At 42.0% G+C, this 25,928-nt stretch overlaps 1 protein-coding gene across 1 annotated transcript in view; it reads left to right on the top strand.

Annotated features, from left to right (window-relative positions):
- The window catches only part of LOC147016098 (uncharacterized), a 209,224-nt gene that overhangs the window by 102,524 nt on the left and 80,772 nt on the right, over nt 1-25,928 (top strand). Inside the window, exons 3-7 of the mRNA XM_085849143.1 lie at nt 12,434-12,686; nt 15,806-15,883; nt 16,536-16,818; nt 17,072-17,249; nt 23,584-23,747. Of these exons, the coding sequence (XP_085705269.1) occupies nt 12,434-12,686; nt 15,806-15,883; nt 16,536-16,818; nt 17,072-17,249; nt 23,584-23,747 (956 nt within the window). The remainder of the gene's footprint in view (nt 1-12,433; nt 12,687-15,805; nt 15,884-16,535; nt 16,819-17,071; nt 17,250-23,583; nt 23,748-25,928) is intronic.

Raw genomic sequence — 25,928 nt, forward strand, 5'->3', positions numbered from 1 at the left:
GAGCGTTGAGCGTTGGGGAGCGGAGTTGAGAGTTGAGCTGGAAGAAGGGGAGTGCGCGCGGTGGAGCTGCAGGCGGCGGGTCGGAACAAGGGAGCTCAGGTCCGAGGCCAGAAGGACGGCGGTCGGCGACGAGGTTGCGGTGTGGGGGATCGCTCGTCTCGTTGCGGGACCCAAGCCAGACAGCCACTCCCCTCCCCCAGGGCATGAACAATTTCCCCTTCCTTGCGCTGAGATAGTGCAAAGGGGGCCCCGTTCCTCCCCCACCCCAAACGTGGTGCCAACAAAACCCGCCAAGGGGCACGGAGTCGTGGCACAGCGGCGCGGACACTTTGTGGCTTGCCCGCCAACGCGTCACGAGGACGCGGGTAAGACCTCCCCGGTCTCGCGGACCTGGCCGCTCCTCTAGGTCCGCGCACATTTGGCCTACGGGCCTGTCTGCCTCCTTGTCTGTGAGGGTGGCTTCTTTCTTTTGCTTTTGTGTAAATGTGTGTTGGCGCCGTCTGTGAAGTAAAACTGTGTAAGTGTTGCTGTGTTTAAGCGTTAGTCGGTTGTATTACATTTGCTTTTTGTGTATTCTGTATGGCTGTATATACGTGCTTTCCGTGTGTGCGTAATAAAATGCTTGCTTGTTGAACTGTGCCCGTTTCGCTTTGTCTTTTCTCCATTTGAATCTCCATCTTGCATCACGTAAGGGGTTCGTAGTGGGTGCAACATCCCGGTAATTAATCGGAACCGTCAAGGCCGACGATAACACCGCTCGGTTATCACTGTAGCACGGAACGGACTACTTAAGCGGTTCGTGTCCGGAGTCGGCCTGTGGCGAGGTAGGACCGCCTGGTCGACCATTCGCGCAGGTACTTAGGTAGATCGAATTTGGCGAGCAACCCTATCCTGTGCGGGTGGGCAATTGGCACGATCGTGGTGAGGTTAAACCCCCACCCGTGACTAGCTCCGGCGTTGTTCCGAGAGGGTCACGACTGAATTGTCCGTCCCGTGGGTGACGTTCCGCGATTCGAGTTACGTGGCCGTTCGCACGCCGGCGGGCGTCAATTCGCAAATATATATATATATATATATATATATATATATATATATATATATATATATATATATATATATATATATATATATATATATATATATATATATATATATGTCATAGGCCCTCTCAACCCTCAATGATGTGCCCACTTTTTGACTCCTGCAGTGGGCACTCCACTGAGCTCCCTTTCTCTAAATTCTGTCAATGACATTAATGTCATGGATGAAGACCTTTGGATTACATTCAAAGCTTTGCTTTATATCAGTGTTCTTTATAATCAGTGGCTTTATATTTTATAATAACAAAATATCTGCGATCACAAAGCGATCGCCAAGGGTAAGCTTCTCCTGGCACCTGGCAATTCAATGTGGTCATATTATTTTCATACCAGCCTATGACCTTGACCTTCATTATTTATTGATAGAGTGTAAATTAAGAAAATATGTCCCCATCGACAATCTATCCATAAAACGCAACATCATGAAAATCAGAGAAAAATTATTTAAGTAGTGATCAAAAAGGTGTTTTTTGTTAATTAGGTCACAATACAAAAAAAAGGTCAAGGAAATAAATCAAATATCAGGTGCACAACTTCAGTGCAGGTACACCATTATGATGATAGGACATTTTGGAAGGCCAAGCGGTCTTTGAGATTCCACGTTGGCAAAATTGAGCGATGAAAAAAAAAAAAAAATAGAAAAGATATTTCAGACTGCAATTTCACCCTGATGTTTACCCCAGAGGGATATGATGTAAACTAAAGCTAAATGCAGCTTACGCTAGGCTATTTGGAGAGGGCAATTTCATTCTGATCAGATAAACTTTAATCAATTTATGGTGAAAAATGGTAAAATGTCTAAAATTAGGTCAGGACCTTAAAATTAGGTCAATGTCAAAAAATTACTTTTTATTCCCATTCTTGATGTAAGATATAATTCCGAAAGTCCCAGCCAGATCCGAGATACAGCTCGGACATTGACAGAAAAAAAATTCTCTAAAAGCTGGTTTAGTTTTCATTGGGATCTAAGAAAAACAAACTCTGGGGTACCATTAAAAATTGGGGGCACTAATCGTAGAAAGAAACCCCACAACAGGTATAAGCCTCCTCTATCTTATAGGGGGAGGCTTAAAAAACCTGATCCAACACATTGGTGTCATGTTTGACTGCAGTGATCATGAAAGAGGATGATGATAAGGCCCTTTGAAACAATAATAGCGCCATGACAATAATCAACAGGAGTGCACGTACAAGGCCAATAGTTGGTATGTAGTCATATAGTGTTGCTGATACGACCAGAGAGTTGGTGTCAAAGCCACTCAATGCTCGCTTGTTTATACATTTATCGTTTTTAGCTCACCTGTTCGAAGAACAGAGAGCTATAGCGATACCCCCGGCGTGAGCGTCAGCGTGAGCGTGAAAATGTTAAAATTTTTGGTGCAAGTTATTTTTTCCTTTCTTATGTTTTTATCTACCACACTATTTTTTTATACGCCATATATATATATATATATATATATATATATATATATATATATATATCAGGGCGTATAATGTGATACCGGTCGTCCGTCCGTCCGTCCGTCCGTCCGTCCGTCCGTCCGTCTGTCTGTCTGTCCGTCCGTCCGTCCATCCATTCCTGTCCGCACTCTAACTCCCAAAGTTTTCAACTTTCACATTTCATATTTGGTACATAGGTACAGACTGTGGAGACGGTGTGTCGCGACATACATTCGTCATCTAAAGTGGTTGCCATGGCAACCAGGATGCTGTTTTCCTTTCGTTCCTGTCCACACTCTAACTCCCAAAGTTTTCAACTTTCACGTTTCATATTTGGTACATAGGTACAGACTGTGGAGACGGTGTGTCGCGACATACATTCGTTATCTAAAGTGGTTGCCATGGCAACCAGGATGCTGTTTTCCTTTCGTTCCTGTCCACACTCTAACTCCCAAAGTTTTCAACTTTCACGTTTCATATTTGGTACATAGGTACAGACTGTGGAGACGGTGTGTCGCGACATACATTCGTTATCTAAAGTGGTTGCCATGGCAACCAGGATGCTGTTTTCCTTTCGTTCCTGTCCACACTCTAACTCCCAAAGTTTTCAACTTTCACGTTTCATATTTGGTACATAGGTACAGATTGTGGAGACGGTGTGTCGCGACATACGTTCATCATCTAAAGTGATTGCCATGGCAACCAGGATGCTGTTTTCCTTTCGTTCCTGTCCACACTCTAACTCCCAAAGTTTTCAACTTTCACGTTTCATATTCGGTACATAGGTACAGACTGTGGAGGTGGTGTGTCGCTACATACGTTCGTCATCTAAAGTGATTGCCATGGTAACCAGGATGTTGTTTTCTATCCGTTCCTGTCCGCACTCTAACTCCCAAAGTTTTCAACTTTCACGTTTCATATTTGGTACTGAGGTACAGACTGTGGAGGCGGTGTCGCGACATACTTTCGTCATCTAAAGTGGTTGCCATGGCAACCAGGATGCTGTTTTCCATCCGTTCCTGTCCACACTCTAACTCCCAAAGTTTTCAACTTTCACATTTCATATTTGGTACATAGGTACAGACTGTGGAGACGGTGTGTAGCGACATACGTTCGTCATCTAAAGTGGTTGCCATGGCAACCAGGATGCTGTTTTCCTTTCGTTCCTGTCCACACTCTAACTCCCAAAGTTTTCAACTTTCACGTTTCATATTTGGTACATAGGTACAGATTGTGGAGACGGTGTGTCGTGACATACGTTCGTCATCTAAAGTGGTTGCCATGGCAACCAAGATGCTGTTTTCCATGTAGTAGCACAATTCTGTATATACCTTCTTGTTCAGGCGTATATTGTGCTCACTTGTGCTCTTGTTACTGATTATAATATACAAATACATATATTGCTTTAAAATTATTTAGATCAGACTTCATTGCAATGCTTTATAAAAAATCTTAATTAATAGACGTCTTTTAAAAACGATAAATGTATAAACAGGCGAGCATTGGGTGTCTTTGACACCAACTCTCTGGTTAAAAGACTAGTCTAATAATATTTTTTATAAAGCTTTGCAGTGAAGTCTGATCCAAATAATTTTATAGCAATATATGTATTAGTATATTATTGTAATCAGTAAAAAATAGTGTGGTATATAAAAACATTAGAAAGGAAATAACTTGCAGCAAAAACTTTAACATTTTCACGCTGTTAGGTTTTATTTTCACCCCTTTCTGTCTGTTTGTTTGTCTGCTTGTTTGTTTGTGTGCAAGATATCTCAAAAAGTTGTGCACGGATTCGGATGAAACTTAATGGACAGGTTTGGTGTGTGACCACTATGAATTGCTTCAATTTTGCTGAAGATCCGGATCTGATAATTTTTAAAGTGATTCTTCACCATTTAGAGATGGTGCTAAACCGATATATAGCACGATATCTCAAAAAGTTGTCGACGGATTAGGATATAATTTGTTGGACAGGTTGGGTGTGTGTGGCAAGGCCGAATTGATTCGATGCTGGTTAACATCCGAATCTGGATCTGGATATGAGAATTTTTTTTTTTCAGTGGTTCTTCACCATTGAGAGATAGGGCGCAAAAGTGATATATAGAATGATATTTCAAAAATGTATTGGGCCCGATATGTTCTCGTGGATCAGGCATTGCGTGGCGGAGGTACGCGCTCTACCGAGTGCCCTTCTCGTTTATCACGTGCTTGTATGCACAGTTGTTACATTTGCTCTGTGGGCAGTACGACAGTATGCGGTGGATTACCAAATTTAAAGACAATTCTTTTGAGTCCAAATTCAGGCAATAACTTCAGAAACCAAGATCCTTTCCAGCCAAACTGCACGCCCACAAGGCTATCATGCTTAATACTCTCCTTGTTTGTCCTCTCCATTTGTAATGCATTCTACTAATGTATTGATTGTAAGCAACTGAAAATATGTGAATCGCATCCAAAGTGATTTAAAAAAAAAAAAAAAACTTATTATAATTGGAAGAGCATTAGCTAAGTAGGCCGAGCAGGTGAGGCCTCACAATTGCTAGTTGCCATGGATACAGCTATAAAAAAAAGAGTGATTTCCGATGAGCCTTCGTCAATTATTAATCAACATCCGAGAAAATGCGTTTCCTGCTTTTATTGGTTTTTTTTTTCGGGTATTTTGGAGCAGTTTTATTGTATAAATATTTTAACGAGCCATTTATGAGAAAAGAACTTCCATTCATACACACACTGACAAATATAGAGGCAGCAGGTAACCTACTCTCGCTAACCCTCCTGACGAATGCAGTTGAGAGTAGCTAAGTTGTGCCCAGGAACGAGGGGGTAACGATTGTGGTCTTGTACCCGAGTTTTCCAGCCATCTGTGTGTGATGTTTCTTTTTTTGCGGTGACTCTCCCCAAAAACGAAAGAAAAACACATCTCTTATTACGGCGATCACCTGAGTGAGTTGCCTGATTGTCGATTTGGTCGGATTGAAGTGAGCTGCACAGAAAGTGAGAACGAAATGTTTTGTGAATTCAAATGTTAAACATCAACTCACAGGCTTGTCGGCTAGAAATGTGTCATGAGTCAAACTTTGACTTGTCTTTAAAACACCGATTTAAGTGAGTCACTTTTCAACATCATATCTCTGTATGTAACATGCTTGAAAGGTCAGCGATGTCTTCGTGGACATCAAATGCAATTGACCGATCAATGGAGGATCTCCTCGAAGGAAATCAAACACTACACCAATAATACCTGATGCTAAACGGTCGGTACCTTTGATCTTTTGACCAAATTCTGAATTTGTCTTCTCCATGATCTCATAAATAAAGCTTTGTTGAGAATTTGATGACAAAAGCTGAAATGATAATTGAAATTTCAGGTTAATTGGATGGAAATTGATGATTTTATGTGATGCTGACCTCTGACCTTTTGACATTTTGATGAAATCATTAATTTATCTTCTCCATATTCTCAAAATAAAACTATTTTGAAAATTTGATGTCAAAATCTCAAATGGTAAAAAAAAAAGTTACAGCTCAGACACACACACACACACACACACACACACACACACACACACACACACACACACACACACACACACACACACACACACGTGATTGTGTAAGACCCCAACTCCCACAATTAAAGCAGCACTCAGAGAATGCAGACCTCTGCCAGGCTGAAGAGTTTATGTTTTATGTTTTGTATCCCACTGATAGGCTGGATCTGGATCCGGACCTGAACCAAAATCAAATCGGCTTGTTATTTTCAATTACCCAACTCATCCACAAAGTTTCGTCTGAATCTGTCCACAACTGTTTGAGATACAGTATCATGCTACAGTATATACTGTATTGTTCTTGGCCCCATCACTCAATGGCGAAGAATCACTTTAAAAATGAAAAAATTATTCTATCAGGATTCGGATCTTCACCAAAATCTAATCAATTCGTCCTTGTCACACACCCAACCTGCCACCAACTTTCCTCCGAATCCGTCCACAAACTTTTTCAGATATCCTGATCACAGACAAACAAACAGACAAACAAGAGAGATACATAGCACGATACTTGCGAAATCCAAATAAACAATAGTTGCCATGGAAACAGCAATTTGGTAATTTGGAAAACTCGACCGATCAAGTGTTTTACATTATGGAATGTTGTGCATAATAAATTTGGTTGATACATTTTTTAAATTGCGGCCTAATTGGTGTTTTACATGTTTTGGATGGCATCAACTTTGACCTTTACAAATCTTGACTTCATTTTAGACACATACACTACTGTACACATACGAACAAACTTGTGTAAGTTTCAATCTGATATCTTCAAAGATTCCTGAGGTTTGGAAATAATAAAATCACAAAAAAAATCCCATTTGATTATAATGAGATGAAATTGTTGTCATGGACACCGTTTTATCTTTGCCACTAACCAAGAGGGGTAGAACCTGAAAGAAAAGAAAGAAATTAAATTAATGGATTAATTCTATTTTGCACCATCTTAGCTCGGTGTTGAGGTGGTTTACCAATGGGGGATTTTTCATTATGACTGGTGACCCTAAAGTGTTGTTGCAGAAGGCCCTCAGACAGAAGGTTTAATGGGATATATGGGGTCTTAGGGAATGAAGGGTTCCAATGGGATATATTGCATCTACAGCATCTTAGAATCCTAAATGGTCTTAGGTTTATAAAGGGTCTTATGGGTCTTAGGAGTCTTATGGGGTTTAAGGAGTCTAAAATGGTCTTGGGGGTCTTGGGGTTTTTTTACAGCGTGAATCCAAGCTAGGTGTAAAGCGGGAGCACCAGCCCAGAGGGGAGAGCAGTACTCCATCAGGCTGCGAATGAAAACTTTGTACGTGATCAGGAGCTCAGGTTTGCCAAGGAAGGACTTTGCATGATGGAGGATGCCCCATTGGCGACTGGCTTTAGAGCCAAGCTTGGAAATGTGGCTTTCCCAGGGAAGATCATGGCAGATAGTGAGACCCAGAAGCTTGAAAGAAAGGACTTCTTCCAGAGGATTGTTGAGAAAGTAGATGGGGGTTGGGGGGGGGTTACAGAGGGTCCTCTGAGAGAGACAAAGTGAGAGTGAGATTTGTTAGGATTGAAAAACGTTCCACGTGTTGGCTCAGTTTGTGATTTTATCCAGATCTGCAGAGAGTGAAGAGGTAGTTGCTTGCCGATCTGAGGGATGACAGATGGTATGGGAGAGGGTGGAGTCATTAGCAAAGAGATAAAGAGGATTTTCCAGAGTCGGAGAGATCATTGATGAAAACCAGAAAAAGAACAGGGCCCAGAATGCAACCTTGAGGAACTCCAGCCTGGACAGGAAGAGGGGATGAGAGAATTCCATTTAGGGCCACACGTTCATTGTGACAGGAGAGGAAGTCTGAGAGCCATGAGTGGAGATTGCCTTGGATACCGTAGGAAGAGAGTTTGGTGAGCAGGGCAGGGTGCCAGACCGTATCGAAAGCACGTGATATGTCTGGGGATATGGCTCTAATCTCATGTCTGCCATTGAAGATCTCCATCCATTGTTGGGAAAGCAGGAGCAGGAAGTCCAGGGTGGAGTGACCAGGTCTGAATCCAAATTGATGATCAGAAATCAAGCCATTGGAGAAGAGTAAGGATTTAATGTCAGAAGCGATGATGGATTCCATTACCTTGCTGATGATTGGGAGAAGGCTGATTGGTCTGTAGTTGCAGGGATCTGTTTTTGCACATTTTTATTCAGAGCGGTAATGTTTGCTGATTTCCAGCTGGCAGGTGACCTTGAGCAAATGAGAGGGTGAATAGAGCAGAGAGAGAGTGAGCAAGAGCAGAGGAGCAGGTTTATAGGACACGTGGGTTGATGCCGTCTGGACCGGTTGCAGAATGAGAGTCGAGGTTTGAAAGCAAGCTCTCCACCTTGTCAGGAGAAAAGGACACAGAGTCCAGGGACAGCTGGGTGTGACTGGGTAAGGTGGGTACAGAAAGCGATGGGTTTGGGACACAAGATTTCGAAGGAAACACAGAGTTTAGGCATACAGCCTTCTCACATGCAGTGTCAGCTGAGTCGCTATTTGAGGTAAGGGAGGGGATGGAGGGGGAACATACACCAGAAACAGACTTAACCATACACCACCAGGATTTGGAGTCGGGAGACAGGTTTGAGAGTTTGGAGTTGAGATAAGAAAGATGTTGTTTTCTTGCTCTCCTGAGGGTGGAAACACACTTGTTACGAGCTTTGTGGAAGGAACTGAGATTGCCTTCTGTTGGATTTGCCTTCATTGAGGCAAAGGTAAGTTGTTTCAGGACAACTGTCTTGCCACAAGCTTCAGTGTACACGACAACTGCCTCACAATGGGTGGGAGGGAGGGTAGGACAACTGAAGACGAGATGGGATAAATCTGTGCATGAGGTAGAGCAAGTTTCTTTGAAAGAATTCCCAGGATGAGTTGATGTTGGGGAAAGTGGAGATGGGAGACCAGTCTAGAAGTTTGATGGCTGCTTGGAGACCCTGCCAGTCGGCTTGAGTGAAATTCCAGAATCGACGGCGCTGAGGTGGTTCTCTCATATCAGCCAGAGGGATGTTTTCTTTGACAAGTATGTCTTAAGGGATTTAGGGGTCTTTGAGGTCATAGGGGTCTTGAGGGTCCTTGGGGTCTGAAAGTGTCTGAGGTGTCAAAAGGTTATTGGGGGTCTTAGGTGTTTAAAGGTTCTTGGTGGTCCAAGGGGGTCGAAACAGTCTTACAGTACTTAGGGGGTCTGAAAGGGTCTTCTGAGTCTTAGGGTTCTCAGGGGTCTTCAACGTCTTGAGGGTCTTAAAGGGTCTTACGGTTATAAACGGTCTTAAAGGGTCTCAGAGTTCTAAACAGTCTAAGGGCTCCAAAGGGTGTAAAAGTTTCAAGGGTATAAAGGGTTTTAAAAGGTCCAAAAGGTTTTAAATGGTCTAAAGGGGTCTAAAACGTCTAAGGGGTAAAAAAAAAAAATGTAAGGGATCGAAAGGTCTATATGTCGAAAAGGTATGTTCCAATAGTCAGTAATTAATAGAGGTGATTCATAGACGTACTAACGGTCCAAGTCATCTTCAAACAGCACGTAATTAATACACATACTCACAGGGATTTACCGAGACTTCACCTCGACGAGGGTTCACCGTCCACCCATGTTTTTCAGTTTTATGTACAGTAAATCCATAGCTATCAAATGAATCGGTTGAAATTTGGCGATTTATCTGACCTTGACCTTTGACCTTTTGACCTCAAAAACGAAAGGCTTCCAGCTTGTCACTATCTCTACCAGTTTAAAGATCAGAGTCAAAATGTGACCTGCAGGTGGTTGACAAACGAACGAACAACCAAACAAACAGACAGACCAACCAATATACTTGAAAAATCTTCGATTTTCGCAAGTAACAAACAGACGGACCAAGGGTGAAAACGTAACCTCCGTCCACCTTTGTGAGCCATGAGGGAATGTGAGTATTTTGAGCACGACACTCAGATACGTGTTTCTGCCTTAAGACATCATCAACAAGACAAAAGTGAGAACGAATGGATTTGAGATCAAGGGCATTTGCTTGTTATGGAATATATTTCAAGGTCATTTTTATTCGTGAACTATCAGTCCGATAGATGTTGGCATTGTATTCCTTGATTGGCTGCTCCTGGAGGAGGGTCGAGGGGTGCGAAGCATTCTGATAAATAATTGGTACCTTTCTGTTTGATTGTTTTGTTTTGGGGGGGAGGGGATGGGGAGGAAATGCTCATTTATGACTCGGTGTCTAATTGCTGGAGGTTTTTGTTGATTTATGTCGTTTTGCCTTTTGCTGGTACAACATATCTGGGACTTCAAGTCAGATAGCCCACCTGGACATGAAACTTGAATTCCTGGTGCTGTTAAGTGGTAAATGTAACAAGAAATTTTGTTGCCAAAGTTACCATTTTTAGCTCGCCTGTTCGAAGAACAGAGAACTATAGCGATACCCCCGGCGTGAGCGTGAGCTTGAAAATGTTAAAGTTTTTGGTGCAAGTTATTTAGAAGCTTGCCATTCATTTAATATGTGTACTAGGATGCTGATATTTGGCATGGAGGTTCCTTTGGGGTATATTATTGATGTAGTGAAGTTGAAATTAAAAAAAATTTAAATGTTTTAAATTTTTGACCTGTTTTGAACTTAACTTTTTTGTAGCACATCAACGTTAAAGTTTTTGGTGCAAGTTATTTAGAAGCTTGCCATTCATTTAATATGTGTACTAGGATGTTGATATTTGGCATGGAGGTTCCTTTGGGGTCTATTATTGATGTAATGAAGTTGAAATTTAAAAAAAAATTCAAATGTTTTAAATTTTTGACCTGTTTTGAACTTAACTTTTTTGTAGCACATCAACGTTAAAGTTTTTGGTGCAAGTTATTTAGAAGCTTGCCATTCATTTAATATGTGTACTAGGATGTTGATATTTGGCATGGAGGTTCCTTTGGGGTATATTATTGATGTAATGAAGTTGAAATTAAAAAAAAATTTTAAATGTTTTAAATTTTCTGACCTGTTTTGAACTTAACTTTTTTGTAGCACATCAACGTTAAAGTTTTTGGTGCAAGTTATTTAGAAGCTTGCCATTCATTTAATATGTGGACTAGGATGTTGATATTTGGCATGTAGGTTCCTTTGGGGTATATTATTGATGTAGTGAAGTTGAAATTAAAAAAATTTAAATGTTTGAAATTTTTGACCTGTTTTGAACTTAACTTTTTTGTAGCACATCAACGTTAAAGTTTTTGGTACAAGTTATTTAGAAGCTTGCCATTCATTTAATATGTGTACTAGGATGTTGATATTTGGCATGGAGGTTCCTTTGGGGTATATTATTGATGTAATGAAGTTGAAATTTAAAAAAAATTCAAATGTTTTAAATTTTTGACCTGTTTTGAACTTAACTTTTTTGTAGCACATCAACGTTAAAGTTTTTGGTGCAAGTTATTTAGAAGCTTGCCATTCATTTAATATGTGTACTAGGATGTTGATATTTGGCATGGAGGTTCCTTTGGGGTATATTATTGATGTAATGAAGTTGAAATTAAAAAAAAATTTAAAATGTTTTAAATTTTTGACCTGTTTTGAACTTAACTTTTTTGTAGCACATCAACGTTAAAGTTTTTGGTGCAAGTTATTTAGAAGCTTGCCATTCATTTAATATGTGGACTAGGATGTTGATATTTGGCATGGATGTTCCTTTGTGGTATACTATTGGTGTAGTGAAGTTGAAATTAGCAAATGATGTAAAAAAAATTTTTTTATTTCAACCTAAGATGGTGTCAAAGCCACCCAATGCTCGCCTGTTTATACTAGACGCTTGCCATTCATTTAATATGTGTACTAGTTTACTGATTACAATATACAAATACATATTTTGCTTTAAAATTATTTGGATCAGACTTCACTGCAATCCTTTATAAAAAATATTATTAGACTAGTCTTTTAAAAACGACAAATGTATAAACAGGCGAACATTGGGTGGCTTTGACACCAACTCTCTGGTAACAATACTAATGCAACAAAAACGACGGACGAACCCGCTTGTTTATAGACAGTTTGGTCACGTGATAATTTAGCTTTTCTCTTTCGAAGTCACTGAGTCTTTGTGTCCCATGGGGCCAGCCTGTGTATAAGGTTTGTGGACATTTTGATGTCGTCATGGTTTGAAAACCTGTCAGTACTACATGCCTGATCACAAAGTTTCTGCAATTCTGATGCTCTTTTCAAATACCTGGAGCTTTGGGATAATGATTACCTTTCATTTTATGCTGTTTTTTTTTTTTCAGAATTGATGATCTTCCGTATTCGGACGTTTGAAGTTCGTGTTTCTTGGTTCACAAGTCAAATTGTGACCCGTTTCTTACTCATCGGTAATCCCTCAGGACACTCCCTATGACTCCCGGGGAATGGCTGCAAGGCGCAAGGGTGGTATGAAACTGTCGGCAATTTGTGACCGACTGTGGCGTGATCGGGAGGACCCTGAGGCTGAAGAACCACCTGTTGACCAGTGGAGACGGGTAGCCATAGAGAAATGGGCCAACGGAGACTGTGATGGGACCGAACAGCGATCTGCAGATTCACTGGACTGTATCACACCACCAGAGGACACGGAGGAACCAGAGGAACAGCTTGCGGGTAAAGGTGTTCCATCACTCATTTTGTTGTTTCTCATCCTCTGTTGGTGCTCTCATGGTGGTGTCACTGGTGTGCTATTTACGCTACGACCTACACCACAAAGGTGACATGAGTATTTTGCTGACATGTTTTGTGTTTCAAAGCTGTCTGATGTTTAATTTTGTAAATAAAATAAGACGTCACCCATCAGCAACTTTTACAGCTTCCCAGAACTGTATGGGGTTTAAAGGGATGTAATTTAAAGACAAAATCCAAAACTCAAAGAGAAGGAGCATGCTTTATGGCTGCAAGCTTAACATAATATATGATTAAGGTAGTAATAAAGTGGAAAGCACTACCCTTTACATAACACAGATTCTGATATAGAGTTGACAACGATCAGCACTCACTGCCTCGCCATCTGGTGGGACGGTGCAGAAGTAACGCACTCACTGTGAAGCCATGTAGTCTGAATTTGTTTCCAGATCTGACGATAAACGGTCGAATCAGTGTTTTACCAGCAGGGTGTTGTATCACAAAGTGTGCAGTCCCTTGATGGACATTAAGCTGGGCGTCATGTCTGATAGCATTTGTTTGTGGATGTTGAATATCCCACATGGGCTGATGGGATGGTCTAGAGGTATGCACACTCACCTATAAGCTGTCTAGCCGAGGTTTGAATCTCGGCCCAGCTACAAACTGTGATCCTAGAGACTGTTTCACAGCCATGGGTGATTCATCAATCAGTGTGCCATCCCTGAGACGGACGTTAAACCTGGCGTTCCATCTGCCAGCATTAGTTGGTGGTGGACATCAAAGATCACAAGGTGTCCTTTGCGAAGGATTATACGAGCTATCTCTGGCACCATGAACAAATTCCAAATTCCTGTTCTGACTTCCTGAGTCAGTGTGGTGACCCGTAACTACTTCGGAAGTGCCATTGCTCTGCATCGGGCATGGTGCGTGATTATGATGATGGTGAAGGATTCCACGGTGGCATTTGACGAAGAGTACGCGAGTTCCCACCGGACCCTAAACAAATTCAAAATTCTTGCACTAACCTATAGGGGGCACTGCAGCAGCAACACATGGTACTGCCTCACCTCAGCCAGCGATGACCCAACCAGTAGCTGCGTGCCACAAATGAATGTATGCAGTCACTTACCATTTTGAAATAAAGATTGGATTTTAAAAGAGAAGTAATTTTAAACTATAACGGAACAAGGTGCAGCGCGTACGTCTGCCAGGCTGAACAGTTCATGTTTTGTATCCCATCGATAGGCCGGATTTGCATCTGAACCTGAACCAAAATCTGATCGGCTTGTTCTTGTCATCTCACCAACTCATCCGCCAAGTTTCGTCTGAATCCATCCATCACGTTTCGAGATATCGTGCTATATATCATTTTTGGCCCGATCACTCATTGGTGAAGAATCTTGACATTGACCCTTGAGTTTCCAAATTTTCAAATAAATGTCACGAATTCATGTAATATTTCCAATTCAGAAACACACTGGCCTTTTGTTAACCATCTCAGAACACGCTTGAGAATCCAAGAAATTCCTTCCTATCGATCCAGAAAGTCCAAAGTTTCCTCCTTTGTTTACCACCGTTTCCCCCTCTTTGAATGGAGTGTTTTCATGGCGGTTAATTTCGAGTGGGATGATAAATACTTTGTAGGAATTATTGTTGAAGTTGTGTGAGTATACAATGACAGCAAGGCTAAATCACCATCGAGGAAATTTACATCAATTTACTGTCAGGAAACAGACGCAAGAGGAGGCCATTTGTCCCATCACATCTGTGCTTTATTCACACTCCATAAAATTAACCTTTTGGATTACTTATCTTCCATGGACCAACCCTTACCATCATACTCACGTCGTCTCACAATATCCATATCCCTTATAAATAGCGGGTTCTGAACCAGGGGTAAATTTACCCCTTGGAGATGCTAAATCCCATGGCTGACGGTAAATATACCAATTCCAAAAGAGTGCAATTTTTTATCCCAGAACCTGGACTGTTACCGAAGATCACTGAAGACGTCACCGCACATTTGGAAACCTAGAAAGATCATTTCACTGGTTACCTTGCAATGGACATGATTCCTGCAGAACGATGGATATTGAGACCGTTCACCACTGATCTGACTGAGACGAATGATGACGACCCAGCGAAAGAAGAGCTGATTGATCTTCCAATCTCTATTGTCTGAATAATGATTTTTGGAAGAGTGGGAGTGAATTTTTGGAAGAAACTGGCAGATTCATTCCCACTTCTCACTCGACGTGCCTTCCAAGTAGTCGTTCCTTTAGTCACCACGTTTCTCTGTGAGACCGGGTTCTCAGTCCCGGTAGCGATGAAGACGAAGGCAAGGGAACCGCCTGAAAGCTGACGAAGACGTGCGAGTTGTGTTGTCAACAACAACTCCTCGAAAAGGTCAACTGGTTGAGGGGAGGCAGCAAGCCGGCCAAATGGGACATCCCATTGATGATCGTGTTTTTGGTGTTTTAATTGTGTCATATTGATTGACATGAGTGTCATATGTTCTACTGTCTTTGATCACAGTTTATTATTGTACAATACGAGGATAATAAATGTTGTGCTTTTCTCTTTTTTTAATTTTTTTTTGCCCAAAAAATTGCGTCGGCCAGTCGATGAGTTTAAGTCGCTCATGGGGTTGGGGGTAAATGGCTGGTTAAGAATCCCTGCCGTGAGATCTACTGGTGAGAAATTTGACAAGGGTACCAGCACACAATGGCCCACTCTTTATCAAGAGATCCCATGGGGGTCTTTAACGTCCACGGTTGAAATGCAGACCCGGTGTTTTTTACATTACTATCAGAAAGACTGTGTGCCCCGTCGTCCTCACACGTACGCTGCTGGAGAGAACCCGCCAATTAGACCTGCCGACTGAGTGCCCCATTTTCCACAAAACACCAGCTTGGTGGTAACGTAGCCTTCCTGTTGTGCTTGCAATGTTTTGCAATAGTGTGCTGTGACATCATACTGTCTGGTGTTGGGTTTGTGATTACAGGGGAGAGGGTGGGATGGTGGGTGTGCAGGTTTTGAGACCTGCAGGTGGCAGTTGACTGATTCTGGCAGTGCTGTGCTACATATTTTGTGTCTTTCTGCAGAACTTTCCAGCACCAGCAGTGACGCTGTTGCAGAAATCGAGAAAGAAACGACAAGGAGTGAAACGGTCAATGGCTCAGGTATGATTATAATATCCCTTGGTGGATGCACTACCCCCTACTGGCATGAAAACGTTCACCTTTTCATACGCTGATTCTGTATACCAAGATCAAACTTTTCCGAAGAGTGGGCGAGCTATCGCCGGCACCCTGCACAAATCCCTGCCCTAACGTACAGAGGGCATTGCATCAGTGGCATATCTTGCACCCTCAGCCAACGATGCTACCCTACTGCCAATGATGCTAATGAACCAATGATGCTATCCAGATTATCAAGTTGTTTTCCCACCATACCTTCTGCATGTCTGCTCAGTATCCACCTCTCGCGTCACACTATCATCGGTATATCAATCTCTCACCCCAAACTGGGACCATCATGGCGTTTATATTTAAAATAGACTTGTGCAATGACGTTGGAAAATCGAACAGATTTTCAGGATTTAACTCACTTTAGTTTCTTTCCTCATTGATGCCATTTATTACATTTGGTACTTTGGCTGTTTCTTTCATCTTATTGGATTTGGAGATTAAATTTTTTTTTTTTTGCCTTTCTACTTTTATTTGTTTTTAAACGTTGCTGACATTGCGTTGTTCAGATGCTTGCTCATTACATCACTGCCAGACAAAGTACTTGGTATGTTCTTCTTTGTATTTTCAATATCCGTGCCTCCAGCCTCTCTTGCTGACCTGAGTGATCTCCTTGGTGTGTTTGGACTCTTGGAAGCCACTGCCCGTGATGACCTCTTGAAAGCAACCCTAAATCACATTTCCACCTCACCGGCACCTCCAGACCTCTCCTCCTCTGACTCTCGCTGTCCTTCACCTCCGACGACTGTATCGAGCTTCCACTCCCCACCTAACACTAACCCGTGTGGATCACCATTACCTTCAGAGTCACCACTCCAGCCACCTGTAACCGCACCTAAAACCCCACCGCCACCATCACGCCCATCAAGGTGTGCATTATTTCAACAATTATACAAATGAAAGAAAGGCACAAGAAAAAGTTGGATAAAAGAGCATGCGCGATTTGTGGAGTAGGCGGTCATTCATAACTAATCAATGGGATGATAGATGTCCATTTAATGACCTAATTTGTCTCATCATGTTTGTTGTGTGAGGTTGATCGATTAAAATTATTGTTTCTTGATTTATTCACCAATATTCCATCATCATATTATTCTACAACCCCCATATAAATCTCACAAGTTCTCAGGGTTCGGTTCGTGGACGAGGTTCTTCCCGACGCACATCCCGCTACGACCTTGAGAACGTGCGCTTCCTGCATTTGTTTCGTCCTGGCGAGGAAGGGGCATCACCTGGGATGGGGGGAGCCATCGCTTTCCGCACAGGCCGTGTTGGTAGACCATCTAAATATGACATCCAGGTAATTTCAAAACGATAAAAAAATTGCTCATAGTCATCCTGTCATACAAGCCCTTTAAGTTTAAGAAAAGTTTGAACACAGGAGTTGAAAAACTATTTTTAAAAAACAACAAAAACCTTTACTGGCTGAGATCGAAAGAAGGAAAGGGACGAAAAGACAGGGAAAGTGAGAAAATGAGTGAACATGGAAGAACAATCTTTTAAGAGCAGAAAAAAAGAAGAAAGACTAGCAAAGATAAATAAATATGTTCCACAGCCCCTGCGTATCACTTGCATAATGAGTGGATTAGACAATCACGTATATGGATGAATTTAAATAAATAAAGCAAACTTCAACCAAAAGGAATCGAAGATGCAGAGAGCGATTCCAACAGGTAATTGACATGGATCACCATCCAAAGAGATTTGGAGAAGTGCAAAATGTCTCCATCAACTCGAGTAATTGTCTCGTAGGGCAAGGTCCATGCCCAACATTTGGACCGTCGAGTGCTCTTCATACAGCACTACGCAGGCAAAATGTGTAAGATGTTAAATATCCTCGGGGAGGAGGAACACAACGATGGGAGGGAGAGGAAGAAGGATGGGAGGAAGGAAGGAGAAGAAGAAGAGGGGAAGGGTATTAGGAGGAGGAAAAGGTTGAGAAGCAGGAGGATTAATATACCCATGATGGAAGGTGTGACGCATCATTTTCATCATTGCCCACATTTTCAGCAATGATAAAATGATGCGTCTCACCTTCTATGTTGGGCACATGATGTCCTCAAGGCAACCTTTTTCCTTCCGAGGGTATTAAACCCCCAGTACACATTGTCACACTCGTCTCTGAGCTGTCTAGCCTAGTGTTGATTCTTGGCTCAGCGACAAACTGCCATCCCGGTGTTTGGCATGCAGGGCGATGCATCAATGTGTAGGCCGTCCCTTCGATGGCCATTAAACCAGGGGACCCGTCTGCCTGCCATTGGTGGACATTAAAGATCCCACGGTGTCCTTCGAGAAGAGTAGGCTAGCTATCGCCTGCACCATGAACAAATGACAACTTCCGGCATGATCAGTCGAGTATCGAGTTTTGATGCATCAAAATGGCAATCCATCCAGGATTGAAACCCCAGCCAAAGAAACTGCTTAAGGCCCGGTCACACCTTGACGTTTAGCCAGCGATGGCAACGTATTAAAATGTATGTAAAACGCTGGCTTACGTTGAACTTTTGATGTTTTTTTTTAAGATTCGGACGTATTCATAGCGACTTGGTCTTATGTATAACGCATTGGTAACGGACACAGAACGTTTCGTTGTGTTATAGATAACTTATACCAACGAATGCTGAACCTGTTGTCGACCTACACAACCGATGCCCAACGATAGTCTAACTGAGACATAGCGCATTGCACGCATCGCCGACGATGTCGTGACGTAGCCTATTAAAAGGCTGACGCACAACAATTCGAATCATAACTGCCGTAGAAATGGAAGTGTCAACGTCGCGGTCACACCTTGGCGATCTTGCCAGCGTATGCCGACCTAAGAAAAATGTGTCTAAAACGTTGGGGCACGTCAAATACGGTATGAGTAAGTTTGGTATACGTGAGTACAACGCTAAAGTACGCTATCATACGTCGTAGTAAGTAGAGTACGTCAAGAAATTTTAAACATGTTCAAAATTTTACGACGTACTCGGCGTATGACACACGTTCCGCATGCGATGGGGATAGGTTGTACACACGATATGCGGACGCTTACACACGTCCACAAAGGCTACTTATAAGCTACTCACAAGTCGAAACACGTCGCGGTAATGTCTTTTTTACGTGAAACTTATTTCTAACTTATGTTTGACGTGCTTTGAACCAATTCTTTACGTAGTCCCAACACACATCGACGTATGTAGACGTATTCCAATGACGTCTTCCGGTCGACAAAAAAAAATAAATGAACGTGTTTCTAACTTACAACTGCCATATAAAGACGTGTTCCCAGCGGTTTTGGGAATTGGTATATAAAAATGGTGTTCATAAAAGGGGAACCCAACAGTGTTTTCGAGTCCTTTTTGAGTCGATGTCCATGTCAGCAGTAACAGTATCAGTATTAGTATTAGTATAAGTATTAGAAGTAGTTTGTTCATGTTGGCAGTAGTAGGTGAGTGTGAGGGGAGGGTGTGGGTTATGATGGATCCTCCTTGCGTCCGCGTGTCCACGGGTAGGAGACATCTTTGCACCATTGTTCGAAGTTCTTCTTGGCTAATTTTTTATGGGGCTTTTTCAACAATGAGCTATAGCTTGTTTTTACGATTTAGGTCTATTCATAACGGGTTGGACAAATGCACAATGAACTAATAATGTGCATAGAGCGCTTTGATTACTTATAGATACGATATAACAACGAATAATTATCGTGAAGCCGGCGTTCACAAACTATGCCCAACGATAGCCTAACTTATCCATATCGTGCGGCAGTTTATCTTTGCCGGTGACGTAGGGTTTGCTATTCATAGGCTGCCACTCAACGATTTAAATGGCTGCATCTCCACTATTGAAAGTAGACGCTTGCGCTCAACAATTTGATTTTTTTTTACACTCAACGACTTTTAAACGGTACCACTCAGCTATTTTCATTGTTTACAATGAACTATTTAAATTGCTGTCACTCGCCTTTGTTTTTTTGACGCTGGGGTTTGGAAATTTGAAGCGTTTCTTCTGAACATGTTAAAACGCTCAAACTCGACTATTTTAAATAGACGCTGCCGATGGACAATTGGAATCATAGCCAAGCTAGACATTGAAGTGTGAGCATCCTCGTCATGCCGAAGAAAAGTTTGAAGAATGCTGCAAATAAGTGTCCTGGCCGTGGCCGTGGACGCTGACGCAAGGACGATCCATTATACCGACGTCTTTCAGCCTATGAGTAACTTAAAAGTAACGTCTGTCGATGTGTGGCAACGATCGCGTAACGTGCCAACAACACGTTAATCATAGGTTAGAAATAAGTTTTGGGTACGCTAAACATTACCTCGGCGTGTCTCAACTTATGATTAACTTACAAGTAGCATGTGTTGACATCTGTCAACGATCGCAGACCGTGCATACAATTGTAGCCAGCGTAGCGGAATGTGCGAGTCATACGCCGGCATACGTCGTGAAATTTCAAGCATGAAAAAATTTGAGGACAACCAAAAAGTACAACGTTTAAAGCCAGCGTACAACGACGTATGGCAGTGTTTTTCAGCGTGCTCTCAATGTTATCAAAACTTACCAATAACATATTCAACATGTGCCAGCGTTTTAGAAAAAAAATTCAAAAATCGGCATACGTTGGCTAAAACGTCAAGGTGTGACCGGGCCTTAAGGGACAACTGCCAGTCTGAATGGAGCAGGATGATGATGATGATGATGATGATGATGATGATGATGATGATGATGATGATGATGATGATGAAACATTGTATGTGTAGTCATGTATGGAAACTATTCTGGAGCCAAAACATCAGGCCTGGCTTTACCTTCAAGGCAATTGATCGTTGCTGGTGCATTTTTGTTTGTGTTTTCCCCTTTTACATACAAATTGTCCAAACTACAAGTTATTTTTTTGTCGACCTGGAGAATTCCTTCAGGTTTTACTGGACTCCAAAACAACAGCAGTGGTTTTGACAGGGTCAAAAATCCAGACTACCATCTACACTCACACCAAACTATATTGCATACCGATGTCGTTTAATATCCAAGCAGAGTACCCGCCCAATGGGTGTTCTTGTTCCAAGCATACAACACGTTCTTCTGGCGCATACCTTTATTTGGGCGGTGAATAGGCAAATGACAGCTCCATAGAGGAAAAATAAATGTGCATGAAGTAAAAACATACCGACTGCTTACAATTCAAAATACCTCACTGCACTGCAAAACATGAGGACAGGAATACTGCACTGTAAACGGTGGAGATTTGTAATACCCTTCACCACCTCAAGGTGGCGCTACACGATACACGTTTACATTGAGAATTTGTGCACCCCACCCCTTCCTCGCACCCCCCAAGACCACTGGCAAAGATAAAAACACCCCTATACATTAATTGGGGTCATTCTGATTCTCTGTAGCAAGTCTGGATGTAAGTGGCCCAGAACTCTCGGAGGAGTAGCCTGACAAACAAACCCACAAACAAACCCACAAACACTGGTCTGTGAATTATAGTAAGGATATGAAGCTATGTAATAAATGAGTGATCCATTTTGTATACAGAAATGGACTTGAGTTGTCATTTATTTTGCCCAATCGGGACGTAGTGCGATATGTGTGGAGACAATGAAAGAAGGAGCGAGAGAAGGATGGATGGATGAGCATACAATGCTTAGTTGTGTACTAATTGTGTGAGGGGAGGGTCGGTGGAGAGGGAGGGGGGTTGTGGAGAAGCGTACACACTCATTACATATATATATATATATATATATATATATATATATATATATATATATATATATATATATATATATATTTTAAATGGAAATAAAGACCCACCCACATTCCTCACCTGTGAATGGAGGGACTAGCCAATCAGCTCTCACCTAATCGACTACACCCAGGTGGCTAGGATTATATATAAACGATTGACTCCTCCCACACTCCTCCAGCCAAAGTAGCTGCATAAAGCAACCCAAGAAGACCTACACAAGGTAAGCGCTTCGCTGTTTTGAACCCTTCTCAGAGTTCCTCAGCAATCATAAAGACCAGGTAATAAGTGATGAAACCAATCTGGTCGCTGAGGGGGTGTGTAGCATTGGGATTATCATGTGTGCACTCTGTGTGAACGTCTTTATCATTGTGGAGGAACTCTGGGAAGGGTTCAAAACAGCATAGGGCTTACCTTGTGTAGGTCTTCTTGGGTTGTTTTTTACAGCTACTTCGGCTAGAGGAGTGTGGGAGGAGTCATATATATATATATATATATATATATATATATATATATATATATATATATATATATATATATATATATATATATATATATATATATCACACACAGTAAAAAAAAAACAAGCTCAAATGAGCTAAGATCCTCATCCTCTTAATGATGACGTCACAAAAACGAATATGACGTGTTTGTGATAAATTATCTGTGCTAATGCCCGGCTTGATTCCCGCAAACAAAATTCAAACAGCTCGCCTAGTTTCGGAGATAATGGTATAGGCGATTTCCATTAGCGGCGATATTATGACGTCAACTTTTTTCTAGGAAGAATTTCCAAAATCGGAGATGGTTACTGCCTGCGCGTGGGCTTTCTGCATATACATGGGAAGTATCACGAAGATCCGATGAAAACTCTGGGTTGTGAAACAAAAAAATGTCAAAAAATAGGAATGACGTCATAAAAGTTGATATGACATCATAGTGATGTATCATATGTGCGGTAATTCATCTCTGCTAATGCCCTGTTCGATTCCCGCAAACAGAATTCAAAAAGCTTACCCAGTTTCGGAGATACTTTTTTTAGGTGATTTCCATTAGCGGAGATATTTTGACGTCATAACTTTTTTTTCCTAGGAGGAATTTTCAAAATCGGAGATGGTTACTGTCTGCGGAGGGTATTTTTACATATATATGCCAAATTTCAAGAAGTTTCGATGAAAACTGTAGGCTGTGAAACAAAAAAAGTCCACAAGAACAACAACGTGAGTAAAGACTTCGAGATCCTCCACGAGGATGTAAAAAATGATTTAACATTGACATGCATTCATTCATCTGGAATGTCCTCCACATTATCACTTGTTCCCCATAATGTAACGCATGAAGCATTCCAGGATATATATTTGATTAATTGGAGCATCCGAAAAATAATGACATTTGTTGTAATCGAAAACCTCACAATGGGAAGATTTATCGTGTTACATTGCTGTAAATTTACTGACCGAATGAATAATTGACCGATTCAATGACTGCTCGGATCATCTGTTGGGCTCCTTTCTTCGTGGTTTTGACCCTTTCAAACCGGTACCGTACCACTATGAATGGTGGGCGTATGACTTCAATTGTGTTCAAAAGTCACTCAATCCGGCAGTCCAGCATCAGGTAATTAATATTTTATGCTTGTAGCCCACGATTTAACTTAATCTAACAGAGGTTTTACCGCGGATTACATTACCGCGGATATTTAACCGTTCCGAGACATTATCCGACGTTACCTCCTCCAGACGTTCCATTACCATGAACACTCTCAAACAACATAGAGAAACAGAGGGAAAGGGGGAGAAGAGAGAAAGAGAAACATCGTGAGAGTGTGAGTACCATAAACAGTGTGTGATGATCACGGTGATTGCAAAAGCATGATTTGTCAACTTGTACTATTTCTCAGAATGTCGAGCGGATCGCGGCGCTCCGTGCAATCACCTCGTCCACTCAAGCCCACTTCCCGACTCCCAGCACCCCGGCACCGACGATGCAAGTACAACCAGCACCAGTGGTGACCTCGTTCTCCCGCACGGACTCCATCACCTCGGGCACGGTGTCGAGTACTCGGTTTGTGAATCGGCCAGAGGATGTGGATAAATTCCTCAGGAAAATGTGGCTTTCACCGTATTCTGCACGAGGAGGAGTCAAAAGATTTTTTCCCCCTCTTTTTAAAAAAAAAATTCTAGAGCCAAGAGCAATAACTTGTACTCCAACATCATCAAGAAGCTCACCCACCAATTGGAGGAATGTGCAACACTGGCTGGTAACGACGTCAAAAATGACTCTCATCTGTGCGCAGAAGCACGCCTTCATGTTTGGAGGGGGGGGGAGGAAACCTTTTGACTTCCCCTCAAATCAGATACCAATGTGATACGACGCATTGACTGGTCCTTTATCATGTAATTGGTGATTCGAATATCATACTTAAAGGTGCAATTCCATCGTTTACAAACTTCAGGTGGAATGATAGATTCCCATTTTGCATTGACATCACTCTTAGCGTGACGTGGATTTTAGTTTTCAGAACAAGCATACTGTAGATATTGAAATTACAACGGTACCGAAGCAGTTTTGCATTATATCATCTTTTGCCTTCCCACTTGCAAAGATGCCTTGTCAAAAATTGCCTTGTTTATTTATTTATTTATTTATTTATTTATTGCGCGACGGTTGTCAAGGTGCGTTGTTAACTGTGACATCACATGGGACATTGGGCGTGAGATCTGTTTCCATGAAATGCACATTGCAGGTCTTGTGAATGATGCAGGGGGACATGGAGTACACGACTTTCAAAATGACGTATGAATGCTAAATGAGGCCTTTTGCGCATGCGCTGTGTTTGTGTTTACAGTGATTCGGTTCTGCTCGACTGACACTTTTAACCTGCCATTGCTAGTATGAAATCTGTGATTCAAATCTTCTTTTAAACACAGTTTCCAGCACTTAAGCGAAAGAGTGAACATTTTGAAATGATCTATATATTAAGAAGGACCAATTTTGTGCTCCTCCTCACGGTCGAGTCATGTTTTTCTCGGTACTGTGACCTGGACTCAAAGAAACTTCGTACCTGTAAGAGTGCATCGCACATCGTGGCAATAGTCAACCTTCAACTCTGAAGCAGAATAAACACTTTTCGTTTTACATTCGTTTACATGGCGACGTGTGACGTCACCGCTGAGAGGCGTCAGGACGTCATGACATCATCGGTCATTCGCTGACGTCATCACGTCTGTCTTCGACAGACCGTCACCGCTGAGAGGTGTAATTCCACTCCTCGAAAATAGTGTCTGCAATGTAAAGCCCTCCTATGCACATGCTGACTCCCTCAGAATGTGAATTTGATACAAAAAAATGTAACAAGAAACATTGTATCTATATATTAATACTGAAGGACCAATTTTGTGCTCCTCCTAGCGGTCGCGTCACGTTTTTCTCGGTACTGTGACCTGGACTGAAAGAAACTTCGTACCTGTAAGAGTGCATCGCACATCGTGGCAATAGTCAACTTTCAACTATGAAGCAGAATAAACACTTTTCGTTTTACATTCGTTTACATGGCGGCGTGTGACGTCACCGCTGAGAGGCGTCAGGACGTCATGACATCATCGGTCATTCGCTGACGTCATTACGTCTGTCCTCGACAGACCGTTACCGCTGAGAGGTGCAATTCCACTCTTTGAAAATAGCGTCTGCAATGTAAAACCGTCTTCTGCACATGCTGACTACTTCAGAATGTGAATTTGACACAAAAAATGCAACAAGAAACATTGTATCTTCTATATATTAATACTGAAGGACCAATTTTGTGCTCCTAGCAGTCATGTCACGTTTTTCTCGGTACTGTGACCTGAGAAGTTTTGACACTGTGTTTGTACGTCAAAGTAGACACGTGCACAAATCAGGGGACGTCTTCACAAGGAGTAGTGTACACCAAAAATGTCGTGTACAAGGACGTTTTGTAGGCCTCATTAGATAAGGCCATGGAGTACATGGACTGGGATCTGGCTCTTACTAGAGACGCCACTGGTTGTCATATTGGGCTCATGCAACAGAATCCGTCTGTGACGGGGTTTCGGCGAGTTAACCATAATTGTCTTGTTCCGAAATGCAAATCGGACTCTTGAGAATGTAGGAATACGAGAAATATCTGTGGAAGAGACGAGTCTGGTTCCTATTGGTTCACGAGTCAGTAAGTGACCACTATATTCGTTATGGGTGTGTGTGTGTGTCTGTCCCAAGCATAGCTCC

Source organism: Eptatretus burgeri, chromosome 12 (genome assembly GCF_056783735.1).
Source record: "Eptatretus burgeri isolate ZD-2024b chromosome 12, Ebu_testis_v1, whole genome shotgun sequence".
Lineage (NCBI taxonomy): Eukaryota > Metazoa > Chordata > Myxini > Myxiniformes > Myxinidae > Eptatretus > Eptatretus burgeri.